This window comes from Protopterus annectens, chromosome 13.part0 (genome assembly GCF_019279795.1).
Source record: "Protopterus annectens isolate FY-2018-M chromosome 13.part0, PAN1.0, whole genome shotgun sequence".
NCBI classification, from domain to species: domain Eukaryota; kingdom Metazoa; phylum Chordata; order Ceratodontiformes; family Protopteridae; genus Protopterus; species Protopterus annectens.
This window is the reverse complement of record NC_056747.1, coordinates 204384134-204405523: the sequence shown is the minus strand read 5'-3', so window position 1 is coordinate 204405523 and position 21390 is coordinate 204384134. Positions and strand designations below refer to the sequence as shown.

Below are 21390 nucleotides of genomic sequence, written 5' to 3'. Positions count from 1 at the left end.
AGGGCTCTATACTGGGCACGCTGTTGTTCTCTATTTTCACAAATAACCTCAAATGCTCTACACAACATGCCACACTCATACAATATGCAGATGATTCAACCCTGATCTGTTCTGCCTCATCTCCCACCACCCTACATACACTCACTCAAGATACCTTTATCTCAGTAGAAAAATGGATATCGGGTATCCAACTAATTCTAAATCCCAAAAAGACAAAACTGCTACTATTTACCCCTAATAGATCAAAAAAACTCTCTCCTTTACCATAACATCTAAGGACGGCACCACCATCTCCCCCTCTAACCACACCAAACTTCTGGGCATTGAAATAGACAATAATCTCCACTTTGATGTTCACATCTCACATACCATGAAACTAGTACACAAAAAACTAGGCTCCCTATACAGGCATAAGTCCTTTCTCTCACAAAAAGCAAGAGTCACTCTTGCACAAAGCCACCTCCTCTCAACTCTGTTATACGCAGCACCAATCTTTACCCAAATCAGATAGTGTGACCTAGATAAACTAGAATCATGCTACAATAAAATAGCCAAGTTTGCTACTAACTCAAATTATAGAACCCATCACTGTGCTGCACTAAAAGAACTAAAATGGCTTGAGCTACCACAGCTACTTAACTATCACCAGCTGGGCACAGCTACAATATTCTCAAATATCCTGAACAAAAACCCTCATTATCCAACCTACTTACTATCTATAATGCAAACCAGTACCTAAGATCCAGTGAAAAATCTCTCCTCTCCATCACCAAGGCTAACAATAATGCAGGGAAAGCACTCTATTCCCACACCGTTGCCAGCAATTGGAACGCTCTTCCCCTGTCCGTGTCCACTGCCCCCTCCACATCCATATTCAAAAGCTCCCTCAAATCGCACCTTCTTAGTACCTGGTTATGCCCTTGTATCATGTAACCCTACCCATACTACTATTAACTCCCCAAATTCCTCTCTGATCACATGCTGGAGCTCTGATCCCCTGTAGGCTTGGTCATCTGAAAGGGTACTTTTAACTGTAAAATCATACTTGGTCTATTTTCTTTTCTTACCAATGTATGACTGACATTGTCTTTTTACCTATGTTCTATATCTTCTTTTACCTGGAGTGTTTTTATTAATTCTTGTTGTATTACTATGCTCAGCATACATTATGTAACCTGTTTTGTGTATTATGCTGGATGTACTGTATTTGTATAAATTGATGTTGGAGCTTTTCTCCCCGGGCCTCTGCTGAAAATGGACCTGGTCCAGTCAGAATTTCCCGGTTAACAAATGTAAAATAAATAAAAAATAAAATAAATAATAAATATATATATATATATATATATGTGTATACATGTATAAAACTGCAAAACAGAGTCACAAACTGCTTGAAAAGCACCACACAACAAGCCACCTGATTATGAGATAAGAAAGACAACAGAACAATAACACTTCATGATATGCATGCACTATAACGACTAATGCTGTTCAGTAGGTTAAAGGAAACAAAGCAATTACCAAAAGGAACACTACATAATGGTAAGGAGGCCCAACAAATGGGTCCCTACATTTATTAGATTTTGGAGTCAGATCTGTGAGTGTAAAGTGAGAAGTGTTACTAGAGAGGACTAAAGACAGAAAGGCCAGAGACTTAAAATAGTATACACTGCAGGATACAAATCTATCAACTTTTAAATGAAGCTACAGTGAAGCAACATGCATTACATAATTCACTTGAATAAGACGAGGAGGAGAAATAATGAAATGCAAAGACAATAGACATAAACCAAGCATGACAATAACGTTCTGCTTGTTTTGGGGACGAGATGCATACGTTTTAGTTTGCACAGTTCAAAACAATATTCTTCAATCTGACATCAGCCTTAAGCTACTAACAGTTAGAACAAAAAAAATGGCACATCAGAAAGGAGTCTGGGATTTTTGGATGTAGGTCTACCTATCCTATAATAGCTTACAGAGTAAATACATTCATTTCTATGTGACTTGATTTAGAACCAGTTCATGAGTTGTCCATGTTTTTAGTTTCTAACAGTATAAAATAGGACATTTACCATTTATATATAAACTGTCATTCTGAAGCTGATACACCCCCATAACAGTAAGATTGTTGCTGTTACGGCTAAATTCTCGGTAGACTTTAACTCTGTCAAAAGCAGTACTTGATGGAGAACTCTTAATTTTGCAGACAGCATTCACTGTAGTGGCAGATGATGCTGAACTACTACTGGAAAAAAAAAGAAATAACTTTGTAACTGAAGATTCACAATAGCATATGATAAATTTTGCATATTCAGTAATCATATGTAATAAAACTGTATTTATGAAATATTTTAAATGTCACAGTTAAAATCTCATTGAGATTATATTTAAATTACAAATGTAAAAAAATCTAAGCTTAATGTTGTAGATGAGTCATAGGATTAGTTACTATATTGAACAGGAATCATAGGAGTTTGTGGGTAGTTAAAAAAACATGACCGTTTTATGAATATTATGAATTCTGCAATCACAGTGCTACATATAAATTTAACTGGTTCTGACATTTCAAGGCTCTACACATCAGAATTACACTAATAAGTCGAGCTTGAGCATGAAGCAATCTCATACTAGTTCAAAATGTAAATATTCAAAAGGGCCCAATTGCACATCTTAACACAATGGAATACAGTCACTGCACCTGGCAGTGGTGCATAGATATGTGACACATTCACTATGCCGTCTGGTGCTCTGAGATGGTACTGCAAGATAATTGACCTGGAGCATACACTAGCACCATTCCCTACCCCCATTACATAGGTTCATGGGTAGCTACTAGGCTATTGGCCCAAGGGCCTATGTAAGCCTAGCCAACAAGGTTCCCTGACGTACGCCACCCAAGAAAGTTATTTTCCTGTGCCCCTGTTGAGCAGAGCCACAAAAGTGATCTCTGGGGTGTAGTTCCTATTTCCCATCCACTCATCAAGGTTTTTCTTGGAGTGCTAATGAGGAACTTTGCTTGACATAGATGGGTAGCTTATTCCAGAGTATAGGAAGTCTCTGGGACAGAAATCTATCCCTCCAGCATGTCCTGTTTATTGTGGTGACAAGGTTTAGGTCCCCAGAGCATGTAGCTTGGAGGGAATGGGATTTCTTTAGGTGTAGCATGTCCAACAATTCTGGGTTTGACGTAGCTTTATATGTTAGGCAGAGATCACCTTGGAGTAGGTGATATCCTATGGAGTAAAGCGGGATTTGTTTGAGACGGTCAGTGTAGGGCATCTGTTTGAGGCCAGTAATCCTCTTTGTGAGGTATTTCTGTGGCCTTTCCAGCTGCTGCAGATGTCGTGTGAGGTACATTCCAAAAGGGGCGTTGTATTCTATAATGGGTCTAATGAGTGTCAAGTAGAGGGGAACAATGACTTCATTTTTTCCTGGATGAGAACCCTTTTGTGATGAGGTGTGCCATGTAGAAGGATTTCCTGACTACTGTGGCAATGTGATTATCAAAGGAGCAACTACTGTCCACCTGGGTCCCAAGATCTCTTATCACACATTTGGCAGTAAGTAGAATGTCGCCTATGTGGTAGTTCATGGGTACAGAGATTTTACCAAAGGGGATGACAATGCACTTTTTGGCATTGAGCTTGAGACCATGGCTCTGACACCAGGCATCTGTCTCATTGAGGCCCTTCTGTAGGATGTCCACATTATTTGGGGACTCGACTATGGCTCCTAATTTGCAGTCATCTGCAAACTTCATTAGTCAAAGGCCTTCTGTGTTAGCAAATACTTAGAGAAGTAGATACCAAACAGGAGAGGTCCCAGGACTGAACCCTGTGGTACTCCACTTGTCACTGATTTGAAGTCAGATTTGGAGTCTGCAACTTTTACAGCATGGGTTCTGTCAGTGAGCCAGTTAGCAACCCATCTTGTGATGTAGGGATTTATACCTAGTTTAGTGAGTTTATCTATAATTCCAGAATGGGGGATGGTGTTGAAAGCCTTGACGAAGTCAAGATAGGCTGTGTGAACCACCTTACCCTTGTCTACGGCTTTGGTGACTGTCTCAAAGAAGTCAATCAGGTTCAGGAGGCATGATCTGCCTTTCACAAACCCGAATTGGGTGGGGTCCAGAGTTTGGAGGTTACCAATGTCTTTGTTTATGAGTTCCATGATGATACGTTCCATGACCTTACAGACCAGGCTCGTCAGGCTGTTAGAGCGATAGTTCCCAGGATTATTGGTGGCTCCCCCTTTGTGGAGTGGGATAACTGTTGCTGTGCACCATTCAGTGGGCACAAAGTCTGATGTGAGGCTATGATTGAACATGGTGCTTAGGTGGGGAGCCAGTTCGTTCTGAAGTTCATGTAAAACCCAGCCTGGGATGTTGTCCGGTCCCATAGATGTTGTGTTTTTGGCTTTAGAGTGTGCAGCTTTTACCTGCCTAGTTGTGATTGCAGGGACTCTGCATTTTTCCTGTATAGATATGGGCCCTTTAGGGGGTGAGAGGGGGGTAATGTTATTACTGAACCTATCTACCTGAATGTTGGCAATATCAGTTGGTTCTTTAATTTTCATGCCTTTGTGCTGTAACAGAGAGCAGATCTGGGTGTTGCCATTGAGATTCTTGACACAGCTATAGAATGCTTTGTGGTTGTGCCTAGAATCAGTGGCAATTTTGTTTTTGTAACTAGCTTTGGAGGATCTTATAAGGGATCTCAGCTTCTTGCTGAGGCTGACCAGGGAGCTCCTCCACTCATGGGATTTTACTCTTTTGCAACAGTTTCCTCCTTCTGTGCTATGTGCTATGTTATCACCATTGCATGTGCTGTGTTATCCAAAGCTATTACCTATGCTGCACAACTGCAGATAGTAGTACTAGGTATGTCATTATAGCCATGATAGCTTGCATGTGCACTACTTTTGCAGCTTGTTTCATGAACTGACCAAACACTGCACACTCAGCCCTTTCTTGGAGGTAATTAGTGCATATATATTTTACAGCAGTGCAGAGGAACTCTATGGGACTGTCACAGTTAGGAATCAGTTTGATAATTATTTTATTATTTATTATTTATTTATTTTATATTATTATTATTATTATTATTATTATTATTATTATTATTATTATTATTATTATTATTATTTATGATCCAATAGTTCAAATATTTGATGGTGGCTCTGTTGTAGACTAGACAGGATTATACTATGCAAATCAGAATTGTTCAAAGAGTCAAACAAACCCATCCTTAGGTGTCATGCACAGTAAAATATGTCCATTTTATCAAATGGTTGCATTCTGCCATCATCTAAGATATAACCAAATATTTTACCTACATTTTCATTGCTGTACTTACCTGAATTTGTCTATACGACAGTCAACATATGTGTCATTAATACTGCTGTTCTTGAAAATGTTGTCAAACTGAAAAATAAATTAATATAGACCATAATTAAAATATGGACTCATAAAACAAGAAAAATACAGACAATATGCAATAATTTGCATATTTTTCCTTTATTACCATAAAAATGATATTCTTTGTTGCAGATTTGTAGTAGTTGGAAGTAGGATCATTCATCTCAGGTACGAATGCGAGGTTTGTTACAGTGACATTTACTGTGAAATTCTGGTAGTCTGTTGAGATCAAATATATAAAACACAAATAGAGTGGATGTTTCTGGTGATATTTTAAATAGAATATACATGTCTTATTGCATAATGCTTTAATGCAGACAGTAATCATTATTTTTCAATATGTAGATTGGTTATTGCTATTATCCATTTCATACTTGATTATTTTACCAATTTCTTTCAAAAACAATATTGTGTCCCCCCAAGTGTTTTCAATCTATGCTTTTATACAGCTACAAATAAGTCTTAGTCATAGTTTCATAGGTAAGTACTAAGCGATCAGCCTGCAGACCATTATAAGCTTAGCAAAAAATTCCCTTCAAAAAGGTCACTGTAACCTCAAAGAAGGCACAACAAGATAGACCAGAGAGGATGTCCTTCTCAAAAGTTTTTTTATAGCTACTGACAGTATTCATTAATAAGTCAAGATCTCCGGTGATATCACTGTGACATGAGACACATACAGTTGACTACATCTTTTAATGAATGCACTTCCATAATCTTGTTTAAATCCCATTGTGTCCTTTTCCAAAAATGAAAATATATTCACAGTTTTGGAGGCATACATATAATACAGACCCATGACTCCCTTCCCATGTTGTTTGGCACTTCTTAGTATTTGACAGTGGTGACAGCTTGTGTCATTACAGATCTTCAACTTGGCAGCAATCAGAAATTTGTATTCAAGACACTGAGTGGCATAGCAGCATTGCTGAGTAGCAACACTTTATTGTGTGTTTGCATTCGAGGTGCAGAGCCTTCAGTACCGAGTCCCAGGTACTCCTTATATTTGTGTGGATTTTCGCTAAACACTCAAGCTCCCCTCACATCCCAAAGATGTGCCATAGGTGAAAGGACAATCCTATGTAATGCCTCTAGGTTGTGCCCTTGCTGTGTGTGTGTGTGTGTGTGTGTGTGTGTGTGTGTGTGTGTGTGTGTGTGTGTGTGTGTGTGTGTGTGTGTGTGTGTGTGTGTGTGTGTGTGTGTGTGTGTGTGTGTGTGTGTGTGTGTGTGTGTGTGTGTGTGTGTGTGTGTGTGTGTGTGTGTGTGTGTGTGTGTGTGTGTTTTCTGTGATGGGCTAACAATCCTGTACAGAACTGGTTCTCTGGCCTAAATCCAATGAGAGACTGAATAGGTTTCAGCTTTCTTATAACCCTAAATAAGATAATGTAGGTATCAGAAAATGAATGAGTGTAATGAAGTCATTAAAACATTAGTGACAAAATATCAACAAGTTTTAATGCATAAAGTAGAAATAGCTTTAGAGAAAATAAAATTGCACAGTTATGCGATGACTTCAAAATATCTACATAGATTAGTTAATAGAAGTAAGATATTAAGCAAAAATGCAAAAATCAATAATATCTGAAATCCTCACACTAATAAATTTACATCAGACATAGAAGAAATTTTTAACACTTTTAAAACATTCCATGAGGATCTTAATAAAGATAAAAATAATAATCCTGATAATTACAAAATTGACAAGTACTTAAAGAAAAACTTTACTAATAAACTTAATGACTAACAAATATCGCTGCTGAATAAGCCTATCACCCTAATAGAAAATAAAGCAACTTTAAAAAAGGAAAAATGGTAAAGCTCCAGGGTTTAGGTATGGAATTATATAGTCTGGTCTCTTAAATAATTTATAATTACTGAGTGACATTTTCAGGATAACTCAGCATGACAAAATAATTCCTCCCTCATAGAAATGTTCTGTAATTTTACACACATATATATATATATATATATATATATATATATATGTGTGTGTGTGTGTGTGTGTGTAAACAAGGAAAGGATACGTTAGTTTCCTTATATAGACCTATTTCATTATTAAATGTAGACTATAAAATATTTTTTTTCATCTTCTCTACAAGATTAAGAGCTAGTAGGTATAGTCGATAAATTAAAAAAGATCAAACAGGATTTATAGCCTATGGTCTAATGTATGATAATATAAAAAAATGTAGTAACTATCTTAGATTTAGCAAAATAAATGAACAATAAATGGGCACTAATTAGCTCAGATATCAAGACAGCTTTTCATTCTCTAGATTGGAACTACTTGTTTAAAAATGTAGAAGCATTTGCATTCCAAAGCATATGTTAAAATTTGATCTTACATTTCTCTAGGATTCACTATAAACAAAGGCACAAAACAAGGGTGTCCCGTGTCCCCTCTTCCACCTGCATTAGTTATCAAACCCTTAGATAATAGTATAAGAAGTGATAAAAAAATCTGACGGATCTAAAATACAGCTTTTTGCAGATGACATTTTACTAATTATAGGAGTTTTAAATTATTCAGTTGAAGAAAAAGATTAGGAAATTGAGAAGTTTCAGGAAGTATCTCTGCTGAAATTTAACAATAATAAAACTGAAATTATATTGCTAAATCAATTACTAGGAAGTAAGTTAAAAGATCAATATAAATATAATTGGAAAGGAAAAGAACTAAAACATTTAGAAATAAAAAATGGAATTATTATTATTTTTTTTTACTTTTGACAGGACATTAGTACTTATTAAAATGATTATATTATTCTAGATGTTATATATATATATATATATATATATAGAGAGAGAGAGAGAGAGAGAGAGAGCATTCAATGCCTTTAATACCTGACAAAAAACTTTTAAAGAAAGTAGAAAAATGTTGCCTTCATTGTTATGGTATCATAAAAAGCCATTAATTGATTATAGAAATCAAATACGATTATGGATGTATGGTGGTATTAACTTCCAATATGTAGAATCTTATTCTATTGTTGCGAATTTTAACTCTGTTATATTCTGGATAGACTCAACTTACACTAATCAATGGAAAACCATTCAAGAGCAGATTATACTAAATTCTTATATGTTTAGTCAATATGACAAATTAGAAATATGTAACAGTTCTTTCATCTGGTTAATAAAATTTACCTAAGAAGGAAATTTATTTCAGTCTTTAGACTCTGAATATATGAAATCAATGCTTAAAGCAGTTAAGAATATGTTTTTAAAACTCCATTAATATCAAAATGGAAATATTTGTATTTTCCCATTGCACAGATCTCTAGATTTATGTAAACACAGAGAAAATGTTAAAATGAATTTACTAAAAAGGAATTGATTAATAATATGATCTGATTTCTTTGAAAAAGGAAAAGCTAAGTTACCAGAATATTTAATGAAATATTTAATGAAAGATAACAAGTTAGACGAATCTGCTAACTACTTAATATTATCCATCAGTAAAAAATTAAATGAATTTGTAGATGATATGAGTGAAGAAGGACAGAACACTATTCTTCCATTATATGAATATACCATTGAAGGTAAATTGATCTACAAAGGGAACTTGTCCAAGATATATAAGTTAATTATAAATAATAATAATAATAATAATAATAATAATAATAATAATAATCTTGATGCAAAATGGAACTTTTTAGATAGTAGTGGATTGAGTGACTCAATAGATGGTAATTATAAAACTTTGTTACATAAATCAGTTAGTCAAACTTTTTCAAGTTTATACTGGAAAGTATTGTTTGTTATTCCTTATAGAATTGCTACGTTTAGTAAAATGGCTTCTTCAGTTTGTTAGAGGTGTAGCAAAGATGTAATAGGTTCATAGGTCAGTACTAGGCTATCGGCCCTATGGCCTATACAAGCGTTGCCATAAGCAGTTCCCTGGATATTTCTGCCCACAGTATTTACTTCCCTGGGCCTCTCTCTAGCAGGACTACTGACGTGATTCCCAGGGTGAATTTCGTATCACCCATCCAATTGACAAAGTTTTTCTTGAAGATGGCCAAGGAGGAGCTCTGCTTGACTTGTATGGGCAGTATATTCCGTAGTATGGGGAGTCTCTGGGTCAGGAACCTATCCCTTCAGCATGGTTTATTCATAGAGGTGACAAGGTTTAAATCCCTGGAGCATGTGGCTCTGAGGAACTGGGATTTCTTTAGGTGGAGCATGTCCAACAGTTCCGGGTTGGACATGGCCTTGTATGTTAAGCAGAGATTGCCTCTGAGTAGATGATATGCTACAGAGTATAGCTGGAGTTTTTTTAGGTGGTCAGTATAGGGCATCTGCTTTAGGCCTGTGATTCTTTTAGTGAGGTATTTCTACAGCCTTTCTAGTTGTTGCAGATGTCTTGTGAGGTACATCCCAAATGGGGCATTATACCCTATAATGGGTCTGATAAGGGATGAGTACAGAGGGACAATGACCTCTTTCTTCCTGGATGAAAAGCCCTTAGTGATGAGGTGTGCCACAAAGAATGCTTTCCTGACTGTTGTGGCGATGTGGTTATCGAAGGTGAGACCACTGTCCACCTGTGTTCCTAGGTCTCGTATCACATTTTCATTGTTAAGTGTATTGCCACCTATGTGGTAATTCATGGGTACTTGTTTTTTCTCAAAGGGGATTACTATACACCTCTTGGCATTGAGCTTGAGTCCGTGGCTTTGACACCATGCATCTGTCTCTGTAAGGCCCTTTTGTAGGATATCCACGTCTTTAGGGGATTCAGTGATGTCTCCCAGTTTGCAGTCATCCGCAAACTTTGTCAGCCAGAGTCCCTTAGTGTTGGCCTGTACTTCAGAGAAGTGGATGCCAAACAAGAGTGGTCCCAGGACAGACCCCTGCGGTACGCCACTTGTCACTTGTCTAGAGCTAGATTTGGACTTGGCTACTTTAACAGTGTGGGTTCTGTCAGTGAGCCAGTTAACAACCCATCTTGTGACGTAGGGATTTATGCCCAGATTGGTTAGTTCATCTATGATTCCAGAGTGGTGGATGGTGTCAAGGATCTTGGCAAGGTCCAGATAGGCTGTGTGGACTGCCTTGCCATCATCCACAGTTTTGGAGACTGATTCAAAGAAATCAGTCAGGTTCAGGAGACATTATCGGCCCTTCACGAACCCAAACTGTGTTTGGTCCAGTGTTTGAAGGTTGCCAATGTCTTTGTTTATAAGATACATGATAATGCTTTCAATGGCTTTGCATATCAGGCTCATCAGACTGATGGTGCGGTAGTTCCCGGGATCCAGGGTGGATCCCCCCTTGTGGAGTGAGATGACTGCAGCTGTCCCACCACTCATTGGGCACGAAGCCTGAGATGAGGCTGTGATTAAACATGACACTTGGGTGAGATGCCAGTTCATTTTGTAGTTCATGTAGTATACAGCCCAGGATGTCATCTGGTCCCATGGAAGCTGTATTCTTGGCTTTGGATAACGCGGTTTTTACTTGTGAGGCCATGATTACTGGGGTTTTGCAATCTTCCGGTATTATGAAGGGCCCCTTTGGGGGTGAAAGGAGGGTGAAGTTAGCACCGAATCAATCTGCCAGAATATTGGCAATATCCTTGGAATCAGTATATTATTGCCATTCTGTTGTAGCCCAGAGCATATCTGGGCATTGCCATTTAGATTCTTGACATAGCTATAGAATGCCTTGTGGTTGTCTTTGTAATCTTTGGTGATTTTGTTTTCGTAGTTGGCTTTGGAGGATTTAATGAGGGATCTCAGTTTCTTACTTGGGCTGATGAGGGAGTTTTTTGCATCCTGGGATTTTCCGCTTTTCTGCAGCATTTTTTTTCCTTTTGTTGTATAGTTTGCTTATTGTTGGAGACCACCAGATCGGCTTCCTTTTTTTTTGAAGAGCGTGTCTTGCTTCTGTTTGGGATGGCACGATTCATGCACGAGTGGATGTGCTCATCCAGTGCCTTAGTGTGGGATTCAGCAGTCAAACCTACGGTACCTCTCTTCATGGGTGTCATGAAATTTGTCATTTCTGACTTAAGTAGCATGAAGTTGGCTTTGGAGAAGTTTTTTATGGTTGTATCTTTACAGGGGGGGTGGGGGTGGGATGTGGATGTCAAGTCTGATTTGCTTATGATTCGGCCTGACCAATGAGGGTGTGACCACTGGTGTGGAGCATCAATTTCTCATGTTGGTAATGACCAGGTCAAGGATATTGGAGACCGTGGTGGGACTATGGATTACTTGATCCAAGGCATTGGAGTTTATGAATTCCAAGAACCGCTGGACAAAGGTGTTGGTACATGAGTAGTTTTCCCAATCAATGGCAGGGTAGTTAAAGTCACCCAGTATTAGGGTATTTAGTTGTATTTTAATATTTTCCAGTGTGTTTAGAAAGGCGTGGTGAGAATCTTTGGGTATGGTGGGGGATCTGTAGCAAGCTACAACTTGGATTGCAGTCTTACCTAGTGTTAGTTGCACCTGGAGAATTTCAGATGCATCGTGTTGGGCAACTAGCCTAGAGGTGAGAGTATCCTTGATGAATATGGAGACTCCTTACCACACCTTTCAGCCACCAAATCAGGACCGAAATACTAAAGGTGGAGAATTGTAGCCTGGTATTGCCGGGGTGCTCTCTGGAGCCTTGAAGCAGGTCTCAGTTACTGCACAGACATGGATGTTCTTCATTATTTGGAGCTCCTCCAGAGAGTGCGTTTTGAGGTTTGGACTTCTGGCATTGAGTGGCATTGCCTTCAGGTTTTGCATGATTGTGTCCATTACGTTGGGAGTTTTGCCCTTTGAACCTTGCCTAAAAAAGGCACTATAGGGGTGGCAAGAGCCTTGGCCAGTATCCTGAGTCCCAGGGGTGACAGGTGCAGACCATCTCTGGCAAAGCATCGTGGTTTTCGATCATGTCATCCCAGGCTGACAAATACTGGATCCCCTTTGAATGACACCAAAAATTTAGCCATTTGTTGAAGTCAATCATTTTGTCCTTATACTGTCATATCATTCTGGGCGACGGCAGGATGCTACTCAGGGTAGGGTCATACCTGCCTGGGAAACATGATCCAAGAGCTCTTCCATGTCTCTTTTCATGTAGTCCAGGGAGGTGCTTCTCAAGTCATTCACTCCAACATGGACAATGACAGAGTCATATTTGTACTTGTTGTGGAGTGACTTGAGTGCATGCATTATGTGGCAGATCCTGGCACCCGACAGACAGCTGACTGTAACTTTCTCCTTGTTCAGCCCGGTTAATGGGACATTAGTTATTGGTGACTCCACATTCAGGCACACCGAAGTGTTGGGTACGTTGTCTTGCCTTAGGGGCTGTTGTTGGTTGGCACACTGGTTTTGTGGGCTATGTGTCTCTTTGGCTGTGATTGATTTTTGATTGCATTTTAGCTTTGGAGGTCCTCATTTCTTAGGCAGGTTAATGTTGAGGGCCTCCGCATAAGTGGGTTTGGTGTTGCTATGTTGTGGGTTTTGAGGGGCTATGTGTTTCTTGCGGTGTAGTGCAGGTGTTTACCTTCTCCTCTTGACTGTCTAGCACAATCTTGGCTAGAGAGAGCTTTGCTTCCAGTTTGGCTATGTAGGTGCATCTCTCGCATGTTGTAGTGTTGGGTGGTCGGAAGAGAGGGATGTCTGTGTACATGAGGCAATTGCTGCATTGACCCAGTATTCCCAGATTCAACAGGTGGACAGGAGAAATTACTGGAAGCTGACTCATGGACATGCCTGTTTTATGTAATGCTAAGGCTGTTTTTCCCTTTTCCTTGTTAGGGTACTTTGTAATTATAGGCTATTTAGTGCCTATGATTACTTTTTCTCCTTATTAAGAAGGAGAGATGAGTGCATTATCAGTTAAGGTTTACTAGTGCTTTTCGGTTGGTTCCGGGCAAGTGCTAGTCTCAGGGAGTCAGGTTTTAGTAATGGATGATTGGACACACATTTATGGATTGTGAAAAATTAAATGTGTATTGGGAAGAGATACGTATGTTTTTTTAGCGGGTTATGATATGATAATTGTTCTTTAACTAGATAAGTATTGTTAATGAATGTTCCACTTCCCATATTTGTAAAATCCAAATAAAACATATTTTGGAGTATTGTGGCTATTGCTAGAAAAGTTATTACAAAAAATTGGAAATCAAACTGACTTCTTACATTCAAAGAATTTTTACATTTTAAAATGTAACAGAAATACTATGTAAAACTTATACTAAGAATTTTAGTGGTTGAGATAGCCTTGGAATGTTGCTACTGAAATATCAAGATTTTTAATATGTTAATTGTATGATTACATTGATAATATAATGTATTCCAAACACTGCATAACAGCATGTGATAATGAATTTCTTTATTTCTGTGTTTATATTGTAAATATATTAAATTAATAAAAATTTTCTTAAAAAAAAAGAAAATGAATGTATGGATGTATGACTTTCAAGCAAACAGTTTCAAGTAACCAAGTAATTTGGTATGCATTGTAAGCCAAGCAATTCTATTTGACCGCCTAAAGACCCAAAACTCTGACTTAGACAGGAAAGCAATAAAAAAACTCAGATTGACTAAACACAATTTATGAAATCATTTCATTTGCACTATAAACACTTTGATCCAGTGATTAAAATACACAAAATTAATTTCTGAAAAGATACAAAGTGAATGCCTTCCATAGCTCTCAACTGTCCTGATTTTTGCAGAATGTCCGGATTTTTGACTGATATTTTTTGTCCATTTCTCATAAAATTGTAGTTTTCTGGCAACTCACTGAGGACTGAATTCAAAGCATAATGATAAACATTTGATTTTCAGACTTCATATCCTTCAGAAAGTTCATGCTAACACAAAACCTGGTATTCTATCAACTTTCTAAGTTGGTAAGAGCAATATTTAAAATGTGCCCCTATTTTTGTCTTTGGTCGTCCCCCTCCCTATTATTTATAGCTTTGTCCAGATTTTTTGCTTTAAGAGGTTGAGAGGTTCGATGCCTTCTCATATGGGGATGATCATAAGGTATATGAATAGAGAGATACACATTTTCACAGTTGGCAAAAATCAATATTTCATGAAGGACTTTCTTACACATAGAGATTTTTGATTAAATTAAGCAGAATTCAATAAACAACAGTTCCACCAATAGCTCTTTCGTTGATCATGTTGCTTTTTTGGGCATGAGTGGCTGGCTTCAAGTCAACATCAACCCTGTGTACTCCTCAAGTATGGCGATGACTCAGCTACCGTTTCAATGGCTACATGATTCACAAACAACATCATGTCTCTAAAAATGAAGAATTAAGTGTACACTACACTGGAATGAAAGGTGTAAAGTACAACAGTGCACTGATTTCAGTAAATCATAAATGGTGATGGGGAAAGACTGTATAACAATGCACACCAGAGCTATATTACATGTCCTACTAGTATGCTGGAGTCACAAGGCATGCAAAAGGAAGCACAGCAAGAGATTATTAGGAACACCACAAGGGGCATAGAGCATCCAGTTATTATGCAGAAGACACAAGGCACTTAGAAGGGTACAGAGTAGGATATCAGGATGCACCGCACATATTTCCATAGCACATGATGTGCTTGAAACACATTTTATTATTATAGTTATTATAATTATAATATATTAATAGTTATAGAAAGCACAGTACCACTCTGTGTCCTATTTATGCATGCTGCATTTGATGCTAAAGAGAAAGCCCACTACAGGCACTAGGGAATACAGCACAACAACATTGCAATGGCTAACTATATGATTGCACCTTTGAGCTTATGAACAGGTATGTCCACATCGGTTCAGCAGTGTATATTTGATACATACGCAGATCATGAGGTACTTGAGTGGGTATACATTTTGTACCTTAGAGTTGCCATAAAATGTAAGGTGTAGCACATATGAGGACAGCAGGACACACCGTGGAAAACTTGGTCTAGGCCTGCATGCAAAAGTGTGCTACATAACTGAAATTTTCCAAATTGTATTATTCTTATTTCTTATTCTTGCATACTATCTACCAATTCTCCATTGTACTCTGTCACTAATATCAGAGAAGTACACATTTCTTTCACAATATAAGCAAAGACTGAGATATACTGATGATGAATCATTTATAAGGTTAAATATGTTTCGGTCTAGTTTGCTGTTGCCTTTTCTTTAGATTCCTTTTGAACTACATTTTGTTATCATGCTATGGTGTTTTAGTTCTTATACTGATTTTTTATTCTTTGAGATTTCAAGAATGCACAAACTGCAAGAGACTGTTTGATATATTTTTCTAAGGGTCTGTTTTGTAATGTGTCACATTACGATCTTTTCTAGTTTCTTTTTAGTTCTACGTTTCTGATAAAACTATGGTTTAAAGACTCATAATTACATAAAAGGATTAAGAAAATAACTAAAATATCACAGTGTTAGTACCTGTTGATGTTTAGTTATTACAAATCTGATAACAATAAAGAAAACAGGCATAAAAATAGTACAATGAATGGCCTGCCCTTGTGGCACTCAGGACTGGAGCCCCGGCTGTGATCTAGATGACTTATGTTTTATTAGTGGCATTGGTGTTGCGGGGGAGGAGATGGCTGCACCAGGAAGGATGACCGTGAATGGATGACCCCAGCTTGATAATCTTGAAGGGGGAAGTTAGTTGGTGTATTGCATTAGTAGAAGCATGCTGAAGCAGCCAAACAGGCTCCCTCCATATAGGCAATACATAGCTTCATCAGTGGAAACGTTTGGTGCCATGCATGTCTCTCCCACTGTTGCAGCCACTGCAAGTCTGCAATCCAAGTATGAGGGAGGAGACTGAGAGGATGAGAGTCCAGTGAGAACAACAGATTTAGCCTCTCCATACCACCAAATTCTCACTCCCCATGGAAACATAATGGGTTGATAAGGCTCTCATTGCAGGGAATGAGTGGGCTGTATTACTCTCACAGTCTCTAAGGATGCCCGATTTTTACCCCTAGGGAAGAATGATTAAGTCAGTCGGGATGCAGGAAGATGGTGACATTGGGCAAATCCTACAAGAAGAAGAAGAACAATTTGTACAATTCAGTGGTTAACCCAATAAAGGGGGAGTAAAGTCTGCACAATTTATTAGTTGTTTGACCACAGGACATGGTTTCTAAATATAAACTAAAATGAATCGCAACTGAACATATATAGTACATATAGCAATCCATAAATAGTTCTACATTTGTTGTTGTGAAAGAGTTTGCCCTTTCTATTACATATAGGTGTACTATTTATGAAATGGTAATGTATTTGGAATGCAATTAATACATTAATACATAAACAACATGTTCAGCATGTAAAATAATTAAAATACAATACTTCATATAAATCACTGGAAAAGTGTTGTAAACATGGTGAAACACAAGTAGATTCAGAAATATCAACTACATGTAAGAAAAATTTTTGAAACTAAAACTTACATGGACCTGGTGGATTTCTTTCATTATAACCTACAGAAAAAGGAAAGTCAGAGATTAACTTTTTAAATTACAGACCACTACCTTCTAAGAGAAGAAACATTTTTAAAGTAATCATTAAAACACGTTCACAATTTTCTTTACTAAATTTACAAAAAAATTAAACATATAAACTTGTATATTTAAAGGATTACATTTACAAAAGTGTTAGGCATGTAAATGTGCTGTCTGCATTGGGACTACGTGTCTCTGGGTCACACCCAAATGACTGGTTATCTTTATGTCAGTGTTTGCAGCCCTGTGCATCTTTCATATTCTGATAAATATTTATTGCCAAGTATTTTCACCACGATTATTGACTGACAAGAATTTCTGAAAATCAAGTACTAAGTTGAAATTGTCTCATGGAAAAAGAGTTTAGAAACTGCTCTCATAGTTTTTTATTTTATTTTGCTTTTGCTAACTGGGTTTGTTTGACTTGTTTTAGTCATAAAACCCTTTCAGCACAGGCCTGAGGAAAAAGCTCCAACTTTAATGAAGTCCCAAGGAGAAATGTTCCAACTTCAGTGGAGAACCAGGGAGAAAAGCTCCAAATTCAGTGGAGGCCCAGGGAGAAAAGTTCCAACTTCAGTGGAGGCCTGGGAAGAAAACTTCCAACTTTAGCAGAGGCCCAGGGAGAAAAGCTCCAACTTTAATGGAGTCCCAAGGAGAAAAGTTCCAACTTCAGTGGAGGCCCAGGGAGAAAAGTTCCAACTTCAGTGGAGGCCTGGGGAGAAAACTTCCAACTTTAGCAGAGACCCAGGGAGAAAAGCTTCAACTTCAGCAGAAGTCATCTGAGAAAGCTCCTGCTCTAACTCTATCTCCACTATATGTCTGATGCTAAAGCCATTTTTTTTGTCTTATGTGCTCCTGCATTGACTTTGCTTGTTCAAGATGGCTCTGCAGTGATGGCAGTCAAGTGAAATTCAAACTGCAGCTAAAGGACTTCATTTTCTTTTATGCAAATATCCCAGCTCATCACCTTTACAAACTCTCAAGCTCCTGACTAGTACATTCAAGTCTTGTCTGTAGCACATTCATGAAAGTTCATGTCCAGTTCATGTCCAGTGCCTGAATTTAGTTAATATGTACTTTCGTACAGAAATCATGTGGCAGTGTTTTAAAGCCAGTTGCTTATCACAGACAGTACTGGCCAACAGAGATAGAAAGGATATTGGTACAATTTAATTTCTCAGATAGCAATGGACACCTAACGTTACTCTCAGATTTTAACTGCTTCTCTCATGATATGGAAGGAATCAGTAGCTCAGTGGCTTAGCTGTCTTATTGACCAAAATGTGATCCTACGGTAAAAGGTATACAGCAATGAAAGTAGTTATCTATTTTATATCAGACTGGACAGCTGAAAGATGTCAAATTTTACCCTAAAGCTTATATAATACATTACCTAAAATCTGAAATACTACCTTACTGTATTGCCAAAGATAATCTCAACTTCATGGAGACGCTCACTCCAGTCATAGGTGCCTAGGCTCTAAATATTATTCTTACACCTCTATACTGCCCCAGGGATAAGCAGTTCCTAAAAAATTGCACACATTAATGCACAAAGCATATGTAACAAAATATGCAAGTTACCGATTTGAGCAGTCCACTATTCTACTGCACTGTCAGCCATTAAAGCATCATGGTTTAAGCAGCACTTTCCACATAGAGAAGTTACTGTTTCTTAATAGTACACTTATATCAAGACTGGTTGTATAGATAATCTAGCCATGGAATCCATAAAATGCTGTTTTGATTTACTACAAATTCTTGCAGCAAATAAAAGACAGAGAGTTCTTTATTAACACCAAATGCATAGGTAGTTAATAGAAATGCATCATTAAGTAGCCTAGCCAAAATTCACAATTGCCCCAAAGCACTGTCTGCTTAAGTGACTTCCTCATGGTTACACAGTAGGTAAATGAAGGCTGAATAAATCAAACCCTGTACCATAGGCACTTACTTGTTAATGGATCACAATCTTAATCCATTGAATTAACTGCTTGGTTAAAAACAATAAACACAGCTAAGTTACCTGCCTGTATATACCCCTCCCCCCAAATACTTATACTATCTAGTAAATGAATTTCTTTAATGATTTACTAATCACTTCAAGAAAAAACAAATGTACAAACACTTGAAGTTCAATTGGGTGCACTAACCTGAATTAACAACTATATATTAGATATTGTACTATATAAAATACTTTATTTACAGTAACACAAAAGCATAACAAAGATTTGTCATTAGACTGCTATTTAGTAGTAAAAGTTCTGAATACAGACAATTTACAAAGACTGTATATAACAAACCACATACCCTGCTTTAATAAGCCCCCTTTTACCCTCCTTTTTACCTCTGTTATTTACATCCACAACATATTAGGACCCACCTAAGCTCATACAGCTTTTCTATTTAAGATTTATCTCCTTAAAACTTTAAAAAAGTTAAATTGTAAAGTTATCCCTGAATGAGTAATTTCAGATCATGACCCTTACCCATCGCAGATACAGACTCCCTTAGCCTAGCCTATGTCATGACATTGCTAACCACAACAGATGAGCCAGCAATATCAATTTATTTATGTATGTATGAATATATTGATTTATTTGTTAAACTGGGTAAGTGATCTAGATCAAGAACCATTTTCAGCCATGATATGGGCCATTGAGCCAGTAGCAAACAAAACAAAAAAGCAAACACATATGAATAAAATAAAAACAACAACAATCATAGAAAAGGCAGATTGCACAAAGGATAAAAAATTGACAAAGATATTTCAGGTTCCACTGATACTAATACTAATCTCAAAATCTATACTTCAACCAATGTTTTTGAGCTTGTGTTTTTGTAGTGGAGCTAGATATGGGGGTCTTTGCATCAGTACTACCAGAATTTATTTATTCCAACTCTGAGGTTGCATATTTCAGTAAGTAGTAACATTACTTTGAAAACCAAGAGATATTATACTGGGACATTATGCAGGATAACCCACAAAAACTATCATTGACAAGATATAATCTAATTGAAACATCATTTAAACTGAAGGGTCTAAGCTAAATAAATCAGGTAATACTATGACCATCTTTGCTGTACAGACATCACAAATACAAAATTCTCATGCAACTATTACAGTCAAAAATAAAAATGTTAAACACAATTTCTACCTGTTCTTTGCTTTCAGTTGTTGTATAATTAATTAGTATAAAATAATCACTGCCTCAGTTGTAGGAAAAACAGTTACCTTTACTGCAGCCCAGGCTACTAGGGTTCAGTTAGTCACCCCAACACTGGAGGTGTCCAGCAGTGAAGGAGAAGAATGAAGGGGTGTGATCTGCTTGCTTCTCCTGTGGGTGTGGGGGGTGAGGAGGGTGGCAGCTATTTGGTGAGCATATGGGGAAGTAAAATTTCTCTGGTAGATACCAGTGAAACCACTCTCTTGCAGAAGTAATAGACAGCCCAGAAATACCCACAAAAACACCCCAAAATGCTGTCTCACTGATATCCCCTCCTGGTCAACCCAAATATAATTAATATTGTAGTATATTCTAGATAATTCACATTAAACATCATTCACTTTCCTGGAGTCCTGGCAGGGTCATATTATAGATAAATTTTGGAAATTCCAACAACAACAAAAGTATTCTTTAATCATGACATTACAAAACTGTGAAAATGTACTGAAAATCATTAATCTGTCATTCTAAAGAGACATAATTCAACAACCTTCAGTGTAATTCTCATACAAAATCTCGCATCTAGGTAAAACAAGAAGTCCTAACCCAGTCTCAATCTACCCAAAAAGCTACACTGACTATTTCAAAGCACCATCTCCTACATCCAGCCAACTACCCCAGCCATGGCAAAACCACCACCACCCAGTCTTTTCTTTTAAAAGGTACCAGAAAAATCTACTATGTGAGTGAATCCAATTGGGAGCATGTCAGTACTTCAAAGGCAATTTCAGTCAATGCAAAGAAACCAAAGCCAGTTCACCGAAACCATCTTCGATGAAAGTGGGGATTGCCTTTTTCTCCACTATTGTGCAACCTTGGAGTTGGTCTATAGAATTCCAGGGGACATGTGGGGTACCCCCCCCCACCAACATGGGAAGTGCAAGATGTTTGCTCCCTGCTAAAAATGCTTCAATGTTCACTGCAGTTGTTTTCCGCAAACTGCATTTGGTTCATTTAAATTTGTCAAAACTGCATTTGATGGATCAACATGAATCCAATCTGAGTTTTTTGTGTGTTTTGTATATTAGCACTGCTTTCTTTTTTGTTTTCTCATGTTTTTACTGTAATGTTGTACTACTAAAATAATTTGTTTTAAGCTTAAAAAATTCTGGGTCGGGGAAGAGTACAGACTTCGTGTTCCTCTTTCTGAAGCCAAGTCATATTACTACTTGTGAATTATAAAAGCCACACTGATATGTATGTGTGTGTGTGTGTGTGTGTGTGTGTGTGTGTGTGTGTGTGTGTGTGTGTGTGTGTGTGTGTG

The 21390-nt window shown here is 37.6% G+C and overlaps 1 protein-coding gene across 1 annotated transcript in view; it reads right to left on the bottom strand.

Moving 5' to 3' along the window:
* Positions 1–21390, bottom strand: part of LOC122787872 (mucin-16-like) — a 262498-nt gene that overhangs the window by 90173 nt on the left and 150935 nt on the right. Inside the window, exons 68-71 of the mRNA XM_044054789.1 lie at positions 16849–16878; positions 5526–5638; positions 5358–5425; positions 2073–2245 (exon numbers count right to left, since the gene is read on the bottom strand). Of these exons, the coding sequence (XP_043910724.1) occupies positions 2073–2245; positions 5358–5425; positions 5526–5638; positions 16849–16878 (384 nt within the window). The remainder of the gene's footprint in view (positions 1–2072; positions 2246–5357; positions 5426–5525; positions 5639–16848; positions 16879–21390) is intronic.